Below are 23,036 nucleotides of genomic sequence, written 5' to 3'. Positions count from 1 at the left end.
CGTGCCCTTCACCCCGTGCCCCTCCTGGGCCCGCATAGCCTCCCCGCGCCCCATAGCCCCTCCTGGGCCCCACAGCGCCTCCCCTCTCCTGGGCCCCACAGCCCCTGCGCCCCCAGCCCCTGGGCCCCACATAGCCCCGTCCCCAGAGCCCCAGCCCCTCCCTCCCCGTGCCCCACATAGCCCCGCGCCCCCTCCCCGCGCCCCCAGCCCCGGGCCCCTCCCTGCGCCCCCAGCCCCGCCCCAGGCCCGGCGGCCGGCAGGGGGCGCGGCGGCGCGGGAAGATGGCGGTGCGGAAGAAGGACGGCGGCCCCAACGTCAAGTACTACGAGGCCGCGGACACCGTCAGCCAGTTCGACAGCGCGCGGCTCGGGCTGGGCACGCACGACAAGAAGGTCCCGCCCCCCCGGGCCCCCCCCCGGCCCCCCCCGGCTCGGCCCCCGCCCCCGCATCCCCGGCTTGGGCCCCCGCCGCCCCGGCCCCACGCCCCCGCCGCCCCCATCCCCGGCTCGGCCCCCCTGCCTGTCGCTGCCCCCAGTCCTGGCCCCACGACCCCTACCCCCGTCTCCCCGGCCAGGCCCCTGCCCCCACAGCCCCTACCTCCCCGCACCCACCTATCCCTGGCCTGCTCCACTCGGCCCCCGAGCCCCGCCATTGACGCCCCATCTCCTCCCCACATCCCCTGGGGCCCTGCCCATAGCGGCCACAGACATTCCCCTCAAAGCCGCGCCCTCGCCCCACGGGCACCCCTGCACCCCTCCGCTCCCCCTCCCCGTGCCCCACTGACCCCCAATTCCGCTGTCAGCCCCCCACTCAGTGCCCACCTCTCGCTGACCCCTGGGCCCCACTGACAGCCGTCAGCCCCTCAGATCCCCTTGAATGCCCCCCGGGCCCCGATAATCTCCAAGGCTCCAGTCACCCTTTCCTGCCCCTCTGTTCCCCATTCAGTCCCTTCCCCCCTCATCCATTGCAGCCCCCTTTCCAGCTGCTTGAGTCCCCCCTTCCTGGCCCTGCCTCCCCCTCATTCGTCCCCTTCAGCCCCACTGACCCCTCCCCCTCCTTCCTCCACCACCCTTAATTCCCTTCCAATCCTCCCCCCAGCTCAGCAGAGGCCTTGCAAGGGTTTGGGGGCTGATCCGATTTGTACACAGCCCATCCTCTTCCTGAAGGGGGTTTGTTCCCCACCCAACCGCAGCTGTCCTGGGAAGGGGCTCCGGGTCCCCCTTAACCTCCTACCCTGTCCCCTGCGCTTAGGGGCACAGTAGATGCTCTTTCATTCACTCTGGCTGTCAAGCTTGTCCCTTCCCTCCGAGGGGGGACCATGCCCAGCAGCGGAGGACACCCCGTCTCCCCTCGCAGCCGTCCCCATCTTTCGCCCAAGTGCCTCTGCCCAGACAAAGGCCGGCCTGTCTCCCGAGAAGCTGAAAATGGAGTGAAAGTTACCGAGAGAACAGGCCCCCTCTGGCTTGGGATCGCTCTTCCCCGATGAACCCATCGGTTCCTCTGCCCAGGAGCTGCAGCGGAGCCGGGCTGCGAGGAGCCTGCTCTTTGTAGGGGCAGCGTTAGTGTTACGATAGATCAGCCACCTGCCCTGCTGTCTCTCCTGCCGGCCCCACCTGGCTCTTCCAGCCCCCAGTGTCCCGGTGGGTCGGTCCCTCCGCTGTCATGCAAAGAGTGTGGGGCTGTAGTTCCCAGGCTGTTACCTTTGACCTTCCGACTGTAGCCAGTGGCTGAGTCACCAGACAGCTCCTGGGTCTGGAGTGACAGGCTGTGACCTGACCCTCACCCGCTCCCTGGGAATTTGCCTTTTCCCACCCCCACAGGGTTGAGCTACTGCCAGAGGCTGGGACTGGCTGACAGGATCACTGGCTAATTGCCCTGTTCTGTTCATTCCCTCAAGCACCTGGCACCAGCCGCTGTCAGAGGATATTGGGCTGGATAGACCATTGGTCTGCCCCAGCGTGGCCGGTCCTATGTCCTTCGCTGCTCTCCTCCCTAGCTACCTTCAGCTAAAAGCTCTGTCCTCTGAGCTGCGATGCATATGGCTGCATGCCGGGCCACCCCCGGAAATGCGTCCGACGAAGCGGGTATTCACCCACGAAAGCTCATGCTCCAATACGTCTGTTAGTCTATAAGGTGCCACAGGACTCTGCTGCTCCTGAATAGCGTCTCTCCTGTCCTGGCTTGTGGTGAATGCCCGTCTCCTCGGGCTTGTCCCAATCGCTACCGCCCCATGGGGCATTTGCTTTGGGTCACCCCAGCGTTTGAGACAAACGCAGCGTATTGCTATGGATTATTGCGGTAACGCTGGGGGAACCCAAACGACGGGCTGGGTGCGGGACAGACACGTGGCGAGACAGTCGCTGTCCCCAGGAGCTTACAGTCGTCACAGGCAGTGGGAGGAGAAAGAGGCCCAGAGAAAGGTGAAGTAAAGGCCATTCCTCAGGCCAGGGGCAGAAGCCAATTCCTGTCTGCTGTCCTGCCCACCGGAGCCCGTCGTCCTCAGGGAACGAACCTTTGCAGAGTGCTTTGAAGATGGAAGGGCCAATATGATCGACTTGTATATTTCTTTGGAGTCTGGGTTCCCGTACAGACACGGGGACCATGCACCCACTGCTGCCTGCATTAAAAACAGAAATGTGCATAGGCTGACAAAAGTCACCTCCGAGGAGAGGACAGATCACAGCCAGCGCCCCCCTCAGGTTCTCCCCACCTGCTGGGGCTGTGCTGGGGGGCCCAGGGAGCAGTGGGGGTGAGGGTTTCATAGGACACACCTCTTCCCCCAAGGGTTAAGGCGCCTTGCGTTTGTCCAAACTGACTCAAAGGAAGCTGCTGCTGGTCAGGCTTGAGATGGGATACAGGACTAGAAGGATGGCAGACCAGTCCAATATAAGGATTAAGGCCCAGGTCCTCAAGGGTATTTAGGTGCCGAACTGAGATGTTGGCAGCCCTGCAAAGCCCAGCACATCTGGTACCTGTAAACCTAGGCAGAGCACAGACCACCGAGAGCGCGGAAAGAACAGAGCGGTTCATCCTCATGCGGGGACATGGTAGACGAATGACATGACGAATGGGCTGGACAAGGTCGAGTGGATGCCTCTCTCCTCCCTCTCCTGTTTGGACAAGAGCGAGGGGAGCGGGGAGTCATCCAGTGAAACAAAAGCAACACATTGGGAAGCAATGGAAGGAAATATTTTTACTCACAAGGCATGATTAGCCTGGGGAACTCCACACCACAAGCTCTTGTGGAGGCCAAGAGCTTAGCAGGTTTTCTTTTCCTGTTCCTCTGGCTTTGAGCGCGTCCACAGTTCTATTAGTAGGACAAAGGGGGGCACAAACCTTCCTACTTCAAGGATAAGCAGCCTTGGACTGGCAGGGGCTGGGAGAAAACATCCCCCACGGGCCATATTCCATGACTGGCCGCAAAAAGTTGCTCTCGTCTGTTTTCTGGAGCACTTGTATTGACCGCGGCTGGAGAGGGGACACTGGAGGGACCGGCCTCCTCTGGCAGGGCCAGTGTTCCCAAGGGCTGTTCATTGCCAGTCCGGGGGCGGCTGCCCAGCACGGTAATGGGCTGAGGGCGATCGGTTCTCGTGTGCCTGGCAGACGCGCCCCCATTGCAGAAAGGTTGTGCCGGGTGGCCCCATGGGTCTCTAGGCACTGGGGAATGGCAAATAAAATACAGATGCAGGCTGCCGGCTGCGAGGAAGGAGAGAGACAACCTGAGCACTGGGCACAGCTTTGCCTGGTGCACAGTCAAGTCCTCTGCTGCTGACCCTCCTTCCTCTAAGGGAACAGCCTGTGTGTCCAGGCCAGCCAGGAGACGGGCAGTCGGGACTCCTGGGTCCCGTTCTGTTACTGAAATAGCCCTCGAGCGCAGTGTGTTACAGCCCCGCTCCGTCCTCTCTTGCTCTTCCCACAGTACATCCAGGCAGAGCCTCCCACCAACAAGTCCCTCTCCAGCCTGGTGGTGCAGCTGCTGCAGTTCCAGGAAGAGGTTTTCGGCAAACATGTCAGCAACGCCCCGCTCACCAAGCTGCCGGTGAGTGCCGTGAGCCGTACGGGGCAGAGGGGGGCGGCCCTTAACGGAGCAACCCGTCCGCTCGCACACCCCGAGGGGGGCGGCCTGGGCAAGAGACAGCCTGCTCCGTGCCAGCCGCCATCACCCTGCCACACGGGTTGGTGATGGGGGATTTCTGCCTGTGAAATCCACCCGTGCCGAGACCAGGCTCCCCCCGACGCAGGTCCCAGGGAGGTGCTGCCTTGCCTGTTACCCAGCAGGAGGTGCTGGGATGGGGGCTGGATTGTCAGTGTGCCTTGGAAGTGCCACCCGTGGCTCTGAGAGGGACAGTTTGTGCCCTTTAACCCCTCGCCGGCCAGCCGCCGTCTTCTCCGTCGGCTCAGCCTCTCCCGTCCCCCCCGTCCTTCTATTGCAGATAAAATGCTTCTTGGATTTCAAAGCGGGAGGATCCCTGTGCCACATCCTTGCTGCAGCCTATAAATTCAAGAGCGACCAAGGATGGTGAGTTGCCCTCGTCCCCGCCCGCTTGTCTCCCGGCTCACGCGGGGTGGGGGGTGGGCAGGTCCCCCCCCCAGGCTCCCCGCGCACCAGCGGATGCACCTTGCTGGGGCAGTGCTGCCCATGGCTCGCGGACCTTCAAAGGCCGTAGCGGGGCCAGACTTTGTTCTTGTGAACCTGGGGGTCAAGCTAGCCTGGGTGGTGTCTATGGGACGGGGGGCAGCTCTTGGCTCCCAGTTCCGATCCTGGCGGGGGGCATGGATTTGGGGAGGGGATTCAGTAACGAGCTGCGGTGCATGGTGCCCCCCCCGGCGGCTGATTGAATGAGTCTCCACAGAGGGAGCGGGTTGGCTGGCCGGCCCCAGCAGTGGGGTGGGTGCAGTAGGACCCAGTCCAGTGCCCAGCCCGTCGCCACAGGAAGCAGGTGCCAGGCCGTGCTCGCAGACACGTCCGGTTAGAGGAAGGATCCTGTGGATCCAGCGCCCGCTGCCAGTGGGCAGTGCCCGGCCCCCCTCCCAGGGAGTGAAGAGCCCTCCCATGGCACCCCCACGTGGCTTGGGCTCAGGTGCTGGATCCAGGTAGGGTGTCGTCTCCCATCCCTCAGTCCGGGCCAAGGCAGGGTTGGAAGGGTGGCTGATCCAGGAGGCGTGAGCTGTGGCTTTCATGAGAGTCGCTCTTTTCTTCCAATAAGGCGGCGTTTCGATTTCCAGAACCCTTCGCGGATGGATCGCAACGTGGAAATGTTCATGACCATCGAGAAATCCTTGGTGCAGGTAACCGGCCTGGTCGCCCCCCCTCCCTCCATTCGAGTCGCTCCTTGCCCCCCAGCCCCGCCTGGCCCTCACTGCTCCACTTCCCTCTTCCTCCTGCAGAACAACTGCCTGGCCCGGCCTAACATCTTCCTGCACCAGGAGATCGAACCCAAGCTGCTCGGCAAGCTGAAGGACATTATCAAGCGGCACCAGGTAGGTGGGAGCCCGCGGGGCGAGTTCCGTGCCAGGTGGAGGCTGGCACGTCGTGGGCTGAATCCCCTCCCCAAATCCATGCCGCCTGCCTCATCCACCTGGGCGTCCCCGGCTCCAGGGTGCCAGGACCAGCTTCCGCCGTTTGCCCCGTGCCTCTGACGCTCTCCTTTGATCTCCTTGCAGGGGACGGTCACCGAGGATCGGAACAACGCCTCCCATGTCGTCTGCCCGGTCCCCAGCAACCTAGAGGAGGGTGAGGCGGCAGCACGTGCGCTCCTCCCGGCCTCTGTGACCAGGCTGGGGGAATCTGGTCTAATCCAGCTCCCAAAGGCTCCCATTGGCTTCTTTGGGGCCCGGCTGAGGCCGTGTGGGTGTCAGAGGCTAGCACTGAGAGCTGAGCGTGAACCTGCGTTCTGGGTCAGCGGGGCGCCGTCTGCAGGGGGACAGCTGCCTGACTCTGGGGCACAAAGCAGGGTCGGACCCACTGCCAGACTGCGTGCAGGGAACGGCCCCTACGGGGATTTGCTCTTGGGAGGGGAACGACCTAGAGACCTGCAGGAAAAGGGCTGGTGAACCACGAAGCCAGTAGCTTGTGCTCACAAGGGAAGAGCAGCTGGGCTGATACAGTGAGTGGGAGCAGATGGTTCTTTAATGGCAGCTCTGACACTGAACGAAGTGCCCTAGCAGGGTGCCAGGGGATCTGTGCTGCTAGAGACACCATCTCCTGGAGGAGGCGACAGACGTGGGCTGACCACGCCTGGTCCCTGGGGAGCCGAGGTGTAGGGTCTGGCTGGGCGATTCAGTTCTGCCTCTGTGAATTGCCCCTGCACTTTCCATTGGCTACAGGACCCTGCTTTTCACTTCCTGTCCTAAAGAGCGCCTGGCACCGCTGCCCGGAGCTGGCGGTGGTGAGGAAGGTGCTGGTGTGTCTATCGCCTTTACCCCCGCGGGCTGGCGGGCAGGCGTGTCTAGATGAAAGAGAGAAGGCTGAAGTCTTAGAATGATTATACAGGAGTTGGTAGCATCCAGGAGGCGTTGGTTTGGTGCCGGAGCTGCGCCCCCTGGCTGCCTCTGGGACCCCAGAGGTCCCTCTGTGTCTCACCCCGCCACTCCCTCCCCTCTGTGTCTCACCCCGCCACTCACTCCCCTCTGTGTCTCACCCCGCCACTCACTCCCCTCTGTGTCTCTCGTAGAAGAATGGGTTCGACCTGTCATGAAGAGAGACAAGCAGGTCCTTCTGCACTGGGGCTACTTCCCGGACAGGTGAGTGGGAGACGAAGGGGAGTGGGCCCCACCTTCAAGAGACCCCCTCAGCCTGGCTGCAGCCCCGGGATGCAGAACTGGGTTCAGTCTTTGTGTGGCCCCCTGCGGTCGCCCCCAGAGGTGCGTCCTGCACCGTGCCTCTCACAGGGCAGAGGGCCAGGCTGATCAGCTGCCCTGCGCCATCGTGCTGGGGGGCAGCATGGGGAGCTGCATGCGAACCCCTCCAGCGCTTGGGCCAGGCCTGCCAAGGGGATGTGCGTGGGATGTGGGGGACACGCAGCCTTCCCCCCACTCCCTGTGTTCCTCCCCCACAGCTACGACACCTGGATCCCTGCGAGTGAAATCGAAGCTTCTGTCGAGGACGCACCCACCCCGGAGAAGCCCCGGAAGGTAACGGGGCTCCCTTGGCTTGGACTTGTGTAAACGGAGCCGGGGCTGGCTCACAACTGCCCTTGGGGGGCCAGTGGGCTCTGGGCCCTGACTCTGGGTTCTCACTGTGTTGACATCAGCAGATTCCTGCACACGCCTGGTTGCTCTGCCTTGGCCGCCTGACGGAACCTCCCCCAATTCCTGTGCAGTCGATTCGCGGTGTCTTAATCGCCCCATCCCCCGAATGCAGGGGATCTCCACCAAGCTTTCAGGGGGGTTCATTCTGTTCCCCATGGCACCATTTGGTGCTGAGGGGAACGATCTTTCCCTTCTCCTTCCCCCTCCCCCATGGCACTCACCCCCCAGAACTGGGCCCTTTCTGCCCCTGCAGGTCCATGCCAAGTGGATCCTCGACACGGACACCTTCAACGAGTGGATGAACGAGGAGGACTACGAGGTGACCGACGAGAAGAGCCTCGTCTCCCGCAGGAAGAAAATCTCAGCCAAAACGCTCACTGACGAAGTAAGATCCCAGCTGGGTTCTGTTCCCAGCTCTGGAGGGGAGAGGGGGCTAGTGCAGTGACTCTCAACCTTTTCAGTTGCCTGTCCCCCTTTCAGAGTCTGATTTGTCCTGTGGACCCCAAGTTTCGCCTCCCTTAAAGACGACTTGCTCACAAAATCAGACAAAAAACTACAGAAGTGTCACAGCCGCACTGTTACTGAACAACGCCGTATACTTCTAAAATAAATCGACGGCAATGTAAATCTTGTACTGACATTTCCGTGCGCGGTGTACAGAGCAGTCTGAACAAGTCATGTCTGTATGAAATTGTAGTTTGTCCTGACTTCGCTAGGGCTTTTTCTGTCGCCTGTTGTAAAACCAGGCAAGTCTCTAGATGAGTTGACATCCCCCCTGGAAGAGCTCTCATACCCCCAGGGGTACATGTACCCTGGTTGAGAACCACTGCTCTAATGGAAAGAGTAGACAACTGGGTGTCAGGACTCCTGGGTTCTGTTCCTGTCACTGAGTCAGTATGTAGATTTGGACATCCCCCAGTATACGCTGTACCAGGCCTGAATGTAAGTACAGTAACTCCTCACTTAACGTTGTAGTTATGTCCCTGAAAAATGCAACTTTAAGTGAAACAATGTTAAATGAATCCAATTGTCCCATAAGATTTAATGTCAGTACGGGGGGTTAGGTTTCAAGGAAATATTTTTGGGGCAGACCAAAGGCGTTATACTGTACTGTACTGTGGTGGGAAAGTGCCCCTGGCTTACCCCACACAGGCACAGCCCGCTGCAGGCAAGGGCGCTAGGAAACACCTGTGCAGCAGCAGCGGCAGCTGTCCCGGAGAATAGACTCGGATTTTGCCGGGAACGCTCCAGGCCGCCTCTTCCCACCCCCACTCCACCTCCTCCCCGGAGCACGCCACATCCCTCCCCCCCAGAGTCCTAAGCGCCGCTAAACAGCTGTTTGGCGGCACTTAGGACTTTCTGGGAGAGAGGGGGAGGAGCGGAGACGCAGAGCATCCCGGCTCCTGCCCCTCCCTCCCAGAAAATCGGAAGCTCTGGGAGGGAGGGGAAGGAGGCGGAGAAGCAGAACTTGTGCAATGCTCCCTTGTAAAGTCGCTGCTCTGCCACAGGATCTTACGAGCAGGCAGCCAAACGACGTTATAAGGGAGCATTGCACAACTTTAAACGAGCACGTTCCCTAATTGAGCAGGGACGTAACATTGAAACAACGTTAAGTGGGACAACGTTAAATGAGGAGTTACTGTACACATCGAGGAACAGGGCCGGCCCTGCGTGCAGGCTGAGGGCTCTCTCCTGGGAACCAGTGACTTGGAAAAAAAGATGTGGCGGTCGTGGTGGATAATCAGCTGAACGCAAGCTCCCAGTGAAGGGGCCAGAAGGGGTGGTGCGATCCTTGGATGCGTGAATGGGATCTCGAGTAGGGACAGAGAGGTTCTTTTCCCTCTGTATCTGGCACTGGTGCGGCCGCTGCTGGAATCCCGTGTCCAGTTCTGGGGTCCACCATTCTAGAAGGATGTTGCCAAAATTGCAGAGGGCTCTGAGACGAGCCACGGGAATGGCTTAAAGGGTTAGAAAAGCTGCCTTGTAGTGAGAGACCCAAGGAGCTCGATCTCCTTAGCTTAGCAAAGAGACGGTTCCGAGGTGACGTGATCCCGGTGTACGTACCTGCGTGGGGAGGAACTGTTGGCTACCGGGCTCGTTGGTCGAGCAGAGAGAGGTCTCACGCGATCCAAAGGCTGCAAGGGGCAGTAGCCAGTTCAGGCCGGAAATAAGGCACTAGATGATCACAGTGATCCCTTCCGGCCTTGGAATCTATAAATCACTCCAGCCTGTGCCTCGGTTTCTCCACCTGTGGGAGGGAGGGAGCCGCTGCCTGCATCCCGGAGCACGTGCTAGGCTTTGCCAGCCATTGGGCGCCCTGGGGTGTGGTCCCCCCTTGCAAAGCCAAGCCAGGGCAAATAAACGGCCGGGGGAAGGGTAGCTGGAGCCTGGCCGCCCTCTGGCCCGAGCAGCGTGCAGATGAGCTTCTTTGCCCCCCCCCAGGTGAACAGCCCCGACTCGGACCGGCGCGACAAGAAGGGTGGGAACTACAAAAAGAGAAAGCGCTCACCCTCGCCGTCCCCGACCCCAGAGGCCAAGAAGAAGAACGCCAAGAAAGGGTGAGGCCGGGGCGGGACTGGGTGCGTGGCCCGTGATCTCGTGTCTGGACCTGGGGCCGTCCTTGCTCCTGGCCCTTCCGGCAAAGGGGCCCTGGCAGCGCCCGCCCCGGGGCTGGTGAACTTGGAGCAGGCTGCGCCCCATCAGGCCGTCCGGTGCCCGCTGCAGCCGTCAGCAACGGGCCGTGTTGGGTTTCTCCTTCCCTGCAGCCCGTCGACCCCGTACACCAAGTCCAAGCGGGGGCACCGCGAGGAGGAGCAGGAGGACCTGACGAAGGACATGGACGAGCCCTCCCCCGTCCCCAACGTGGAGGAGGTCACGCTGCCCAAAACAGGTCTGGGCAGCAGTCCCGCCCAGAGCCCGACAGCGCCCCCAGGGGGAGAGGCTGGGAGCTTCCCCACACAGCATGTGCTCCTGCCTCACCCCTTACAGTGCCCCTTGTGGGGGCAGGATGGGACTGGAGTACAGCCCCCATTCCCACCCCACGTCCCACAGTGCCCCCTGCTGGCAGAGGCTGGAATAGCCGGGACCCACAGCCAGGGCTCCTGTGTCATGCTGTGTAGTGCCCCCTGCTGGCAGAGGCTGAGGCTGGAATAGCCAGGAGCGTTTTCTGGCCAGGCTCAGGGCGAGTTGCTGAGCTGGGGAGGGTGGGCAGAGTCTCTCCAAGGTCGGGGCCTCCCAGTAAAGCCTTTCCCCTTCTCCCTGGTACAGTGAACACCAAGAAGGACTCGGAGTCTGCACCCGTGAAGGGGGGCACCATGACCGACCTGGGTAAGGACCCCCTGAGCATCCTCCCCTCTGTTAGAAGGAGACGGGGCCCCGGCTAGGGATGGGCCACTTCCGTCTTAAGCCCCTGGCAGTCGCCCTGTGGTGAGCACGGACGGACGCTCCCAGGCGCTTTGGGGCTTGCTCCTGCCAATCCGGGGCAATGTCTCATTCCCTGCCCCGAGGGGTTAATTTTCCCCGGTGGCGGAGGCAGGCAGAACGAGCTCCATGCTGCGGCCTGGCTGTGTCTGTCCCCAGCTGGGCACCATAGGAGGGAGGCCGGCGGTCCAGAGTGGGCACATTTCTTTCCCCCGCTTGGCCTGGGCTCCCTGATCGCTGATCTGTCTCCCTTCCCTTCCAGACGAGCAGGAGGATGAGAGCATGGAGACCGCCGGCAAGGTGAGACTGGGGCAGGGGCAGCAGCTTCACCCTCTCTGCTGCCCCGTTCTGCCCTGCACCCCCTTCTGCCCTTCTCCATCCTGGCCACGCTCGGCCCTGGCACACGCTGCAGCACCTGTCCCCTCCTCCGCTTTCAAACACCCCAGCCCCCTGTCCTGGGAACAGCCTCCCACTCCCCCTTCGAAACGCCCCTTGCCCCCGTTGCTGGACCTGCCTGCACCCCAGCGGTGGCACCGGGGGCTCTCCGGGTCTCTGGTGGGGTACCTGGGTCGCAAGGCGCCCTGCAGGGCTCCCGGACTCTCCGAGTGAGAGCCCTGGTTCGGCTGAGACTCCGAAGTCCCTTTGCCGGTGCCCCGCTGGGCGAGAGCTCTGCTCCCGGAGCCGAGGACCGCGCTGGGCTAGCCCTGGTGGGGTTCCCGCCGGGGTGGCAGGGCGGGGGCGAGCATGTGGGGCGCCCCCCCCCCCCCACCCACCTGCGACTGTCTGATTCCAGGATGAGGAGGAAAACAGTGCGGGGAACAAAGGGGAGCAGGCCAAGAACCCGGACCTGCACGAGGACAATGTGACGGAGCAGACTCACCATATTATCATCCCCAGCTACGCCGCTTGGTTCGACTACAACAGGTACCAGGGGGGGACCCTCTCCCCGCCACCCCCTGTTCTGAGACCCGCGGCTCTAATGCCTCCGTCTGTGCTTCTCCCGCAGCGTCCACGCCATTGAGCGCAGAGCCCTGCCCGAGTTCTTCAACGGCAAGAACAAATCCAAGACCCCCGAAATGTAAGGCTGCTCCCCCCCACCACATCTGTTAGCCCCCCCGCGCCGGTGCTTTGTGCGTGGCGCTGCCATCAGGGGTGGCTCCAGGCACCAGCACGCCAAGCGCGTGCCTGAGGCGGCAAGCCACGGGGGGGCGCTCTGCCGGTCGCCGCAAGGGTGGCAGGCAGGTTGCCTTCGGCAGCATGCCTGTGGAGGGTCTGCTGGTCCTGTGGCTTCGGCAGACCTCCCGCAGGCGTGCCGCCGAATCCGCGGGACCGGGGACCTCCCGCAGCCGTGCCGCCGAATCCGCGGGACCGGGGACCTCCCGCAGGCGTGCCGCCGAATCCGCGGGACCGGGGACCTCCCGCAGGCGTGCCGCCGAATCCGCGGGACCGGGGACCTCCCGCAGGCGTGCCGCCGAATCCGCGGGACCGGGGACCTCCCGCAGGCGTGCCGCCGAATCCGCGGGACCGGGGACCTCCCGCAGCCGTGCCGCCGAAGGCAGCCTGCCTGCCGTGCTTGGGGTGGCAAAATACCTAGAGCTGCCCCTGGCTGCCAGAGACAACACTGAGGGATGGCCTGTTGCAGGGAGAGGGGAGTGGCCCCAGGCCAGGGGTGGGTTTGGTTTCTGGGGCTGTGGAAGCGAGGGGCTGAGCGTGCCGGGCGAGCAGGCGCCGGATGGAGCATTGCAGGCTGGGAGCTGCGGTCCCCATAGGCCCCCGAGCCCTGTGAAAGCTGCGGGCGTTGGCGCTCTCCAGACAGCTGAGCTGGGCGTGAAATGAAACTGGTGGGTGGGGAGAGAACTGGGACTTGCTTCTGTTCCCGGCTCTCGGAGCAGAGCGTGGTCTAGTGGTTAGAGCTGGGGGGGGAGGGCTAAGGAGCCAGGACTCCTGGGTTCTGTTTATTACTCTGGGAGTGGAGTGTGGTCTAGTGGTTAGAGCAGGGGGCAGGACTGGGAGCCAGGACTCCTGGGTTCTGTTGTTTGCCACTAACTCACTCTGTGACCTCGGTTGAGTCACTTTGCCTTTGTGCCTCAGTTTCCCCCTCTGTTGAGGTGGGGGGGGGATAGTGATGCTGACCAAGCGCATGAGTTTGAGACCCCCCCTCCCCTCCAGCGTGAAGTCTGTTACTGAGCCTTGTGGGTTCTGAATGCAGAGTGATGCCGGAGCTCCCACCCGCCCTGCTTCGTGCTAACCCTCCCCTCTCCCCAGATACCTGGCTTATCGCAACTTCATGATTGACACCTACCGGCTGAACCCCCAGGAGTACCTGACCTCCACCGCCTGCCGCCGGAACCTGGCCGGGGACGTCTGCGCCATCATGCGGTGGGTTGGGCGGCAGAGCGACCGCCAGGCCGGGGTGGGGATGGGGGGAGCGAGGTGGCCCTGGATCCAGCTCTGGTCTCCAGGGCTGACCGCCCGGCCCAGGCCCCTCCACACAGAGGAGAGGGGCCTGGACGAAGTCGGGCTTCCGAGACATCCATCTCTCCCGCTGGCACAGCGCAGCTGGGGGGCTGAGCCGGGGGGCTGGGGCCGGATCTAACCCGCTGTTCTCTGCAGGGTCCACGCCTTCCTGGAGCAGTGGGGGCTGATCAACTACCAGGTGGATGCGGAGAGCCGGCCAACCCCTATGGGACCTCCCCCTACGTCGCATTTCCATGTCCTGGCCGACACCCCCTCGGGGCTGGTGCCGCTGCAGCCCAAGACGCCCCAGGTAGGGCGAGAAAGCGAGAATCTCTGCCCCTGTTGGAGGGGGCGGCTCATCCCTTCCCCCCTTCGGTTCTGCTGCTGTGCTCTGCTCAGGGCCCCTCTGTGCGTGGGCGGCAGCGCCTCCCACTGGGGCAGGAGAGCGTTGATCTGTGGGATACGCGTCACCCCTCAGTCCCTGTCTGAGCTGGGGAGCAGGCGCGCTCACCGCGACCTTGTCTGTCCCCTCAGGGTCGCCAGAGCGACAGCGACACAAAGGCCGGCCGCAAGAGCAAAGAAATTGAGGACCTGGTCCCGGAGGCGGCGAAGGCGAAGCCCGAGCTGGTAGGTGGACTCCCGGGAATCGTCTCTGCAGGGGGAGAAGGCGAGTCGCCCCGAGGGGCAGCTGGCAGGAGTGCAGCAGCAGGGGGCACGTGGATTCCTCGCTGTGTCCTGGAGAGCTGTGGAACTCACCGCCGCAGGAGGCTGCGGAGTTCAGCAGGGGGCTAACTGGTGGTGGGGAGGGTGGGGGTGATCAGGCTTGAGGGGCTGAGCTGCTAGGGGGTCAGGAAGGAATTTCTGCCCCTGGACAGCCCAGCAGGGGATATTTGCCTCTGTCTCTGAAGCATTGGGCTGCTGCTGGGGTGGGATTGTAGACAAGTGAGTGAGGTTTGGGTGACAGGACCTTCCAGTGCCTAGAGCTGGAACCTCAATCAGAGCCCCCGACCCCGGGAGCAGCAGCAATACGGGGCAGAGGCAGGGAGTGTTGGCCCATGGGCCGAGCTGTTGGGAGTCAGCCGCTAGGTGAAAGTGGGGCGAGAGGCCGGCATAGGGGGCCTCACCGCCCCCTCCTCTCTCCGCAGCAGACCTCGGCCTCCCAGCAGATGCTCAGCTTCCCCGACAAGGGCAAGGAGAAGCCGACGGACCTGCAGAACTTCGGCCTGCGCACGGACATGTACACCAAAAAGAACGTCCCTTCTAAGGTAGGCGCGGGCAGTGGGCGGCTCCCTGCCCCCCCGGGGCTTGTCGTCGCGCCGCCGTCGCCCGCTCTCACCCCCGCCGTCTCCTCTCCCCGCAGAGCAAAGCCGCCGCCAGCGCCACTCGGGAGTGGACGGAGCAGGAGACGCTGCTGCTGCTGGAGGTGAGAGGGGAGGGCTCTCGGGGGGGTCCCCATGGTGCTGGGCTGGCACCAGCCAAGCCACCCCTCTGGCTCCCTGTCTCCCCCTCCCCCTGCAGGCCCTGGAGATGTACAAGGACGACTGGAACAAGGTGTCGGAGCACGTGGGCAGCCGCACCCAGGACGAGTGTATCCTCCACTTCCTGCGCCTGCCCATCGAGGACCCCTACCTGGAGGACTCGGAGGCGTCGCTCGGGCCCCTGGCCTACCAGCCCATCCCCTTCAGCCAGTCGGGCAACCCCGTCATGAGCACCGTGGCCTTCCTGGCATCCGTCGTGGACCCCCGCGTGGCCTCCGCGGCGGCCAAGTCCGCTCTCGGTAACGCCCTGCCCCCGCTCGGAACCCCAGTGCCCGGCCCGCGGGTCAGTCCCAGCCACGCTGGCTTAGCCAGGCGGCATGACCCAGGCCCGGGCCGTCTGGTCACCTGAGAGCCGTCGAGCCCCCCTGGGACCCGTGCCTGGCGGGCTCACCAGCCTGCGCCCAGCCCCCACGGGCCCAGTCTCCTGCTCCTGGCGGTGCTGCAGACGCTGTCCCAGGCCCGAGGAGACGCTGGTGGGGCAGGGGGAACGTCCACGGGCTCAGAACGGTGTCCAGTCCATTATCCTGGCACCCGGCCCACCAGGCAGGGCACATCTCCTTTACTCGGCCCGGCCCCTCCCCGGGGACCGCAGGGCACAGGGGGAGGGATGGAGGGCCAGTGATCTGACCCGGGGCTGTGCTCGGCAGAGGAGTTCTCCAAGATGAAGGAGGAGGTGCCCACGGCGCTGGTGGAAGCTCACGTCCGCAAGGTGGAGGAGGCGGCCAAGGTTACGGGCAAGGCCGACCCGGCCTTCGGGCTGGAGAGCAGCGGGATCGCGGGGACCACGTCCGACGAGCCGGAGAGAATAGGTGAGGGGGGCGAGCGAGGCTCCTTCCGCGCCTTGGCCCGTGAGGCGCCCGCCATCTCGCCTCCGTCGGACGCTGCTCCGTGCGCGGCGAGTAGGAAGGGTAATGAACGAAGAGGGGAGGAGCCACAGGAGACCAGAGCTGGCCTGGCCTCCGGTCTGGAGCTCACCCTCAATCGGCTGGCTCAGGGTAAGGGACCCCGTCGTCACCACCGCCTCCCTCCCATGTGCACGCGAGAACCCCCGCGGGACCCAGTGGCGGGGTCAGGATCCGGCCATGGGGCCTTTCCCCTCTAGGGGGCGCCAGCTCCCATCTACCCCGGGACGGGGGACTGGCTGGCACGGGGGATGGGGACACGGGGCCTTTCCCCTCTAGGGGGCGCCAGCTCCCATCTGCCCCCGGGACGGGGGACTGGCTGGCACGGGGGATGGGGACACGGGGCCTTTCCCCTCTAGGGGGCGCCAGCTCCCATCTGCCCCCGGGACAGGGGACTGGCTGGCACGGGGGATGGGGACACGGGGCCTTTCCCCTCTGGGGGCGCCAGCTCCCATCTGCCCCCGGGACGGGGGACTGGCTGGCACAGGGGAAGGGGATACGGGGCCTTTCCCCTCTAGGGGGTCTGGCTCCGATCTGGCCGTTGGGCATGGGGACGAGCTGGCTCCAGGCAGGGCATGGGCCACGGGGCCTTTCCCCTCTCGGTGAGCCTGGCCCCGTCTGTGTCAGCAAGTCGCCTGACTCCGGCTTGCGCTCCGGGGCTCCGAGCAGCAGCGCAGACGTCCCCACGCGGGCCGGAGCTTGTCTGTGAGCCCCCTCCCCTCGCTGGGTTTGGGGAGCCCGAGTGGAGTCTGCGCTGCTGGTTTTAGCCCCGGCATGAGCCCAGCTGAGACTTGCCGCTGGGGAGTCCGGGGCGGCCTCTGTGCAGTGAGCTGGCTGGGTCTCAGTCCAGCAGCAGCGCAGAATCCGCCCCTGGCCTGAATGCAGCCCGGAGCTGTGCGCTGGCGCCCCAGGCGGCCCCGTGCCCTTTAGCGCATCCTCTCCCCCCTCCATCGTTGTGACTGTCATTGCTGGGGGGTGGGGGGAGCCCTGCGTTCACGCTCTGACCTGGCCGTCTCTGTCCGCCCCCCACACCCCAGAGGAGAGCGGCGCTGACGAGCCGCGGGCCGACGCTCAGCCGGTGGAAGAGAAGAAGGAGCTGAAGGTACAGAGGGAAGGGAGGAGAAGCATGACCCCACCCTGTGCCTTTGGGGGGGAGCCCTGGGGCACGTGGAGCTGTGGGGAGCGAGGGACGGGGAAGCGTGAACCACTGGGGTGACAGATCCCCCCACCCCTTCATGCCCAGTGGCCTCTCCGTACAGGGCTGGTCCTGTCTGGCTGGAGGGCGCGCTGCCTGCAGTGGGGCGGCCGGGGGGCGCGCTGCCTGCAGCGGAGCGACTGCGCCCAGGAGGGCTGGGGCAGGGGGGAGCTCTCGTTCCATCGGGGCAGACCGGAGGACTCTCTTTCCCGGGACCTTTGCATCAGTCCCATCCCTCCATCCATCCGTCCAGGAGCCCCGGGAAGGAGGCGCGGAGGAGGAAGCGAAGGAGAAGCTGGGCGAAGCACCCAAGAAAGAGGAGGAGAAAGGCAAGGAGGGGGACAGCGAGAAGGAGTTGGAGAAGGGCGACGGTGACAGCATGGGTGAGCGCCGCACGGCCGGGCAGAGCAGGAGGCGAACACGCCAGATCCAGTCTCGCGAGGGGGTGGGTTCTGCCGAGCCAGCAGCCTCTGCTCAGGAGAGGCCAGTGCTGGAGGGGGCTGCGAGTCGGGATTGAGGGGCACTGGCAGAGCCGGGGGAGGGGAGTTTGCATGTGGCCGCTGTGGCAGTGGGGCAGGTTTTCCCCCTTTCCTCCCCACATCTCAGCAGTGCCAGCCCCTTCCCTGATTTTCCCCAGTGCCAAACCTACATTTCCCTTCCCCGCCCCCCAGCGGGCCCAGCCCCACTCGCCCAGGGGGGCAATGGCAGCAGCACCCAGCCCTCATTCCCCACCCGTCTCTCTCCCCTGGCCCCAGCCGAGAAGGAGAAGGAGCCCAAGGACGGCCAGGAGGAGGTGCTCAAGGACCTGGCTGAGGCAGAAGGTGAGAGAAAGACCAAGGTGGAGCGAGACATCGGCGAAGGGAACCTGTCCACCGCAGCCGCTGCTGCCCTGGCTGCTGCCGCCGTGAAGGCCAAGGTGAGGGGCCAGGACCGGCCACGCCCCTGCCCTGATCCCAGCGCCCCATGGACAGGGCTGAGCTGGAGGGATTGGCTTGGAGCCTAGGCTGAGCCAGACCCCATTTCTATAACCACTAGACCCCACTCCCCTCCCAGAGCCGGGGGAGAACCCAGGAGTCCTGGCTCCCAGCCCCCCCTGCTCTAACCCACCAGCCCCACTCCCCTCCCAGAGCCGGGGAGAGAACCCAGGAGTCCTGCCCTCAGCCCCCTGTGCTCTAACCCACTAGACCCCACTCCCCTCCCAGAGCCAGGGGAGAACCCAGGAGTCCTGCCTCCCAGCCCCGCCTGCTCTAACCAGTTGCTCTCCCTTTGAATCCCGGGGGGCGGATGAGCACCAGGAAAGCACCCAGGCTCCCCCCTGCCACGGTGCCTTCCTCCCTTCCTGTCCCTGGCTCGGAAATGCCCCATGGTCGTTCCTCTGCTGCCCTAGTGGAGGTTCTGAGCTGTGTCATGCCAGAGCCCTAACCCGCCCCGTCCTTCCCCTGCTCCGCCCCGTGCAGCACCTGGCCGCGGTGGAGGAGCGCAAGATCAAGTCCCTGGTGGCCCTGCTGGTGGAGACCCAGATGAAGAAGCTGGAGATCAAGCTGCGACACTTCGAGGAGCTGGAGACCATCATGGACCGGGAGCGCGAGGCAGTGAGTGAGGCCCCGGGGGTGCACGGATCCCTCCACCCCACACAGAGTGTGGAGATGCAGCCACCTCTGGGGTGGGGCACAGCTGTTTATATAGGATCACCCACTGCTGAGATGCAGCCACCTCTGGGTGGGGTATGACAGCTGTTTAACCAATCACACATCAGCGTGGCATGACACTGCAGGTTAGGAAGTGAAGAAAGAATCGGTGTTGAAGGGACTTTTAGTGGAGGTCGTAGCTGATGGGGCTTCGGGAAGGGATCTGACCCTGTCAACTGCAGTACAAGCCTCTGCCTATGCCCTGGTGACGCCAGAGTCTGATCCAATCTGGGGCCTGGTGATCACGGCAGTGGGGCTGTGGGAAGTGGGGGGCTGTGGAGAGCCTGGATCCTGGATTGGGCAGAGTAAAGGGGGGGATCCCGATGACAGAAGGACCCATACAGGGCGTGCAGCCAGGGGGGGTGGTCCGGGGCAGTGCCACACGAGCCTGGCCCGAGTGACCGGCGGGTGCCCTCTCTGCAGCTGGAGTATCAGAGGCAGCAGCTCCTGGCAGACCGACAGGCCTTCCACATGGAGCAGCTCAAATATGCCGAGATGCGCGCCAGGCAGCAGCACTTCCAGCAGATGCACCAGCAGCAGCAGCAGCCGCCGCCTCCGCCCCTCCCGCCCGGCTCCCAGCCCATCCCATCCTCCGGGGCTCCCTTAGCGCCAGCCGCCCACTCCATGCCCGTGGCCCAGGCCCCAGGGGCACCGACCACGGCCAGCCTGGTGGCCCAGCCCAGCCTGGCTCAAACGGAACAGCTCGGCCAGGCGGTGCCGGCCACGCCGGGGGCTCCGCACACAGTACCGGCTCAGCAGGGACAGACCCCTGCCGGCCCTCACGGTAAGTGGCCTCCCGCCAGAAACCAGGGTACAAGCTGGCCTGTGGGACCACCGTGCCCCCTTTGACTGTCTGGCTCAGGGTCCCTCTCGCCCTTTCTCGTTGCCTGCAGCGTAGGGGGGGAGGAGAGAGGTGGACTCACAATGCCACGGTCCCTTATTTTATACACTCAGTTCACATGCCGGGAAGATAGTGGCGCGGAAACGGAATCAAGCATCGGGTGTCATGGGGTGCCCGGCTGCAGCAGATAATGACGCGGTCCCTATTGGTAAATTGCAGGGGGGATTTGATTTAAACCAAATTGATTTAAATCATTAGTCAGGAAGACTTGATTTAATCATGGATTTCTACATAAAAGTGCATTCTTGGTGGTGGTTATAACCTTACTACATATTCTTCACAACTCAGAGGTAGCTGTAGCTCTCATGTTTAGAAGGTACACACGATCCACTTTTAAACAGTGGTTTAGTTTGAAAACTTTTCAGATCAGTTTTACAGCTATATCAGGAAATGAATGATTGTTTGGTTATTTCATTTACCAAAGGTAATTGATGCAGATATTTATGAAGTTATTGGGAGGTGTGGACTGTCTCCAATTCTACAGGTTAATCTGTAATATTTGAAGGATTTTCTTGCCATGCTGCATTAGGAGGAGAACATCACCAGACAGACATTTAAATTGTTTTATTGAACTAAAACAACAACATTAAGTATTCTGGATTTTTGTCTTCAACAGCAAACATATAATATTTTAACAAAACAAGCATATGTCCCTCGCTTCTCACATTGATCTCCAGATTCTTCCTTATCCCGATCTATTCCGCCCCCAACCATCTTCTATTCATTGAACTTTTTGAAACTTTGCACTTTTAGGGAGAGGAAAGAGATTGACTCTGTATACACAAATTTCCAGAGGTACAATAGGGCTGAGGTCTGTTATTTCTCACCTCTCTATATTATTTATTTTAAAACATTTTTTGCTGTTAACAAGCATGTTTTCTTTGGAGACACAAATCCACTGTCTGAGAGCTGCAAAACTAAGCATCTCTGATGGTATCTTCTAGCCTGAGCACTGAGTCCCATTGGGTAGATCAAAAGATTAACCTAAATCTATACAGAAGCCCCTGGAACCCCATAAGAAGCCTGTGGAACCCTAATCCATGAACTATTGGGACTCATTTGCAAAACTTTTCTTAAACATTATATGAATATATTGTCGCATACTATAGAATTAGAATTTACAATCCCTATTCCATGATGAGATATCTCTGAGCTATAATGTATCTATCCTAATTAAAACTATCTGTCGATAGGTTTTTTCCTAAAAAAGCATTTTATCAAAAAAATCCGATTTAAATTTTAAAAAAATGCTATTTTTATTTATTTATTTTTAAATCATTAATTTTTATCCACACTGTTAAATTGTAAATCTGTTTCCAATCCCTTGCTCGCCAGTGGCTGCTGATGGTCACTTAACACCCGTCTGGGTGTCGGCCACCTGCCTTGTTGCCACTGGGGAACCAGCTGTGGGCGTCTCCCAGACCCACAGCAACAACCAGGGAGCAAAATCTCCCAACTCCCTGTACAATGGGGATGTACCTGTGTGACAGAACAAGGAGATTCAGCGAGTCCTGACTTTTCATGGGATACCTTACAAGGCTCCTTTGTATGAAATATCACCGTGGGTCGGGACCCTGTTTTAATGGGGTCGCCAGGGCTGAAGCCCTGGTATCGGGACTCAGGTTACAGGCCCCCTTTGGCGGTGGTCCCCCCTCCCCCGCCTGAGGTGGTGAGGCTCAGGCTTTGCACACACCCCCCCCACACCCCCGAGGGTGGCAGGACTCGGGCGGGCTCAGGCTTTGGTCCCCCCTCCTGGGGTCGGGCAGTAATGTTTGTTGTCAGAAGGGGGTCACGGCGCAGTGAAGTTTGAGAACCCCCATATCACAACCACAGAGCAGTGGTGCATACCTGGGTACAGGTGCTGTTTTGAGGTACAGGATGTTCCCCCTGAGGCTTGGGGGTGCCAGGAGAAGGCAGGCCCTCCCTGCTGCCCCTAAGCCTCCCGCCCCGCCTCCCAGCAAGAGGGATTGGACGCTGAGTCTGCCTTGTGGGGCCGGAGCCAGCCATAGAGGAGGATTAAAGGGCCAGGACTGCACTGCCGCATGTAACCCCGTGTCGCTGGTTTCTCTCTTTCTCCAGCCCAGCCTCCGTTCCCTGGCCAGCAGCCCTCCTCTCAGATGCTCCCTGGGACGGTTGGAGTGAGCTGTCACCCCGGCGTGCCCGGTAATCTCCCGGCGGCTCCGCCTTTCGGAATACCTCCATCCATCCCATTTAGCATGGCTAGTAACGTAGCAGACTCCATCAGTATTAACCTCCCCGCTAACACGCCCGCTCATCCAATGCATGGTAACCTCCCGTGCGGCATGCTGGCCGGGGGCGCCCTGGCCCCGCCTAACCTGCCCGTCACCGTGTCTAGCGCGATGCACCCTAGCATGCTGACGACCAACGGACCGCCGCTCGCCGCGCCCGCCTTGCCTCATGTCTCGGGACTGGCCTCGGCAGCTGCCCAGAGTCCAGCCATTGTGGCAGCCATGCAGGGCAGTCTCCTTCCAAACGCCGCCCTGGCACCAGGTGAGACTCCGCAGCAGAGCAGGGGGGCGCTAAGGCCCTGAGCGATGCCACTGTCTGCTTGGCCGTTCGGTGGCTCCCTCCGCAGGGCAGGGTTGGGGGGCGCTCTGGGCGGGGAAGCCTGCCTGCCCCTGCACGTTCTGCTGGCTGGCGAGGGAGGTGAAGAGCCCTCGCTATTCACCTCCACCCCCTCGTGACGTGCGCCGGGTGCAGGCTGGAGGGCTGCTGCGCCCCCCCCCTCCCCTTCTGCTATCCAAAGTTGGGGCGCTGCAACCTGTCATTTCTCTCCCGCAGACCAGGGCCCCCCTCTGCAGACGGACCCCATCGCACCCAGCACGGCCACCCCGGTCCCACCCACGCAGTGAGGCTGCCCCACCCACCGCCCGGAGATGCCACCCGACAGGACAAAAACCTTCGCAACCTGTAAAACCTGCCTGGGATTGTTTGGGATGAGGGATGGGGGTGGGGATTTCGTTGGTTTAAAAAAACACATTGATCACGGGGTTAAAAAGGAATCGCCCGTGTTCAGCCCTCAGTCCCGCTGTATCTGTCTGTCCTGCCCCCTCGCTGCCACCCCGGGCTTTTTTTGTATCCATCGTCCCGAAACTTTTATTTAAATGCGCTGAGAACCACCTCTGACAGCGCTGAGGGGCCTGCTGGGGCGGAGGTGATGGCTATTTATAGAAGGCTCTGAATTTACCTGGTTCCTGGGCATTTAAAGCTCTCGTGTCTTCTCTCTTTTTTTTTTAATAATAAAAATAAAATAAAAATTCCAGGTTCCCCGGGGTTGGGGATCTGTCTGCCCGGGATGGGGAGGGATGGATGGAGTCCCCTGTCCCCTCCATGCAATGTCCCTTGGGGGCATGTGTCCCCATTCGTTGGGTGTGCAGAAAGCAGGATTCACCCTCCAGGCTCCCACCCCCTTTCCCAAAGCAAACGTGACTGCAGGGGACGATTCCCCTGGAGTTGGAGGTCATGGGACCCACGTGTGCTCAGTGACCTTCCGACTGTGGTGACTTCTTGGTTGTTAATTCTTCCTAGTTCTATGGACTCGGGGTGTCTCGCTGAGCCTAAGAGAGCGTAACAATCAGGGGGGGACTGGGAGGGAACCTAAACATCCAGTGGTCTGCCCTCTGCCACCGAGCTGGCAGAAACAAGGAGGAGTCCGGTGGCATC

General features: G+C 62.2%; 1 protein-coding gene across 5 annotated transcripts; it reads left to right on the top strand.

Annotated features, from left to right (window-relative positions):
* The first annotated feature begins 246 nt into the window (after positions 1-246).
* Positions 247-22,605, top strand: SMARCC2 (SWI/SNF related, matrix associated, actin dependent regulator of chromatin subfamily c member 2). Of its 5 annotated transcripts, XM_039514614.1 has the most exons (29): positions 247-392; positions 3,920-4,039; positions 4,434-4,519; positions 5,208-5,289; positions 5,389-5,481; positions 5,665-5,734; positions 6,675-6,744; positions 7,059-7,134; positions 7,505-7,636; positions 9,694-9,809; positions 10,017-10,141; positions 10,519-10,578; positions 10,934-10,971; positions 11,465-11,595; positions 11,678-11,749; positions 12,937-13,050; positions 13,285-13,438; positions 13,663-13,755; positions 14,274-14,393; positions 14,489-14,551; positions 14,647-14,905; positions 15,314-15,475; positions 16,606-16,670; positions 17,017-17,146; positions 17,519-17,679; positions 18,221-18,355; positions 18,875-19,235; positions 21,432-21,863; positions 22,155-22,605. In XM_039514614.1, the coding sequence occupies exons 1-29, from the start codon at positions 282-284 to the stop codon at positions 22,223-22,225; spliced, it is 3,702 nt and encodes a 1,233-aa protein (XP_039370548.1). In that variant the 5' UTR covers positions 247-281; the 3' UTR covers positions 22,226-22,605. The 5 variants fall into 5 exon arrangements, with proteins under 5 accessions (XP_039370548.1, XP_039370545.1, XP_039370546.1 ...); XM_039514611.1 differs by lacking the exon at positions 247-392 and having other exon boundaries at positions 3,989-4,039; positions 5,227-5,289; positions 14,277-14,393; positions 15,314-15,661; XM_039514612.1 differs by lacking the exon at positions 247-392 and having other exon boundaries at positions 3,996-4,039; positions 5,227-5,289.
* The last annotated feature ends 431 nt before the right edge of the window (positions 22,606-23,036 follow it).

This window comes from Mauremys reevesii, linkage group 25, assembly GCF_016161935.1.
Source record: "Mauremys reevesii isolate NIE-2019 linkage group 25, ASM1616193v1, whole genome shotgun sequence".
Classification (NCBI taxonomy): domain Eukaryota; kingdom Metazoa; phylum Chordata; order Testudines; family Geoemydidae; genus Mauremys; species Mauremys reevesii.
Note: the sequence above shows the minus strand (reverse complement) of the source record. Positions and strands in the feature narration are given on the sequence as shown.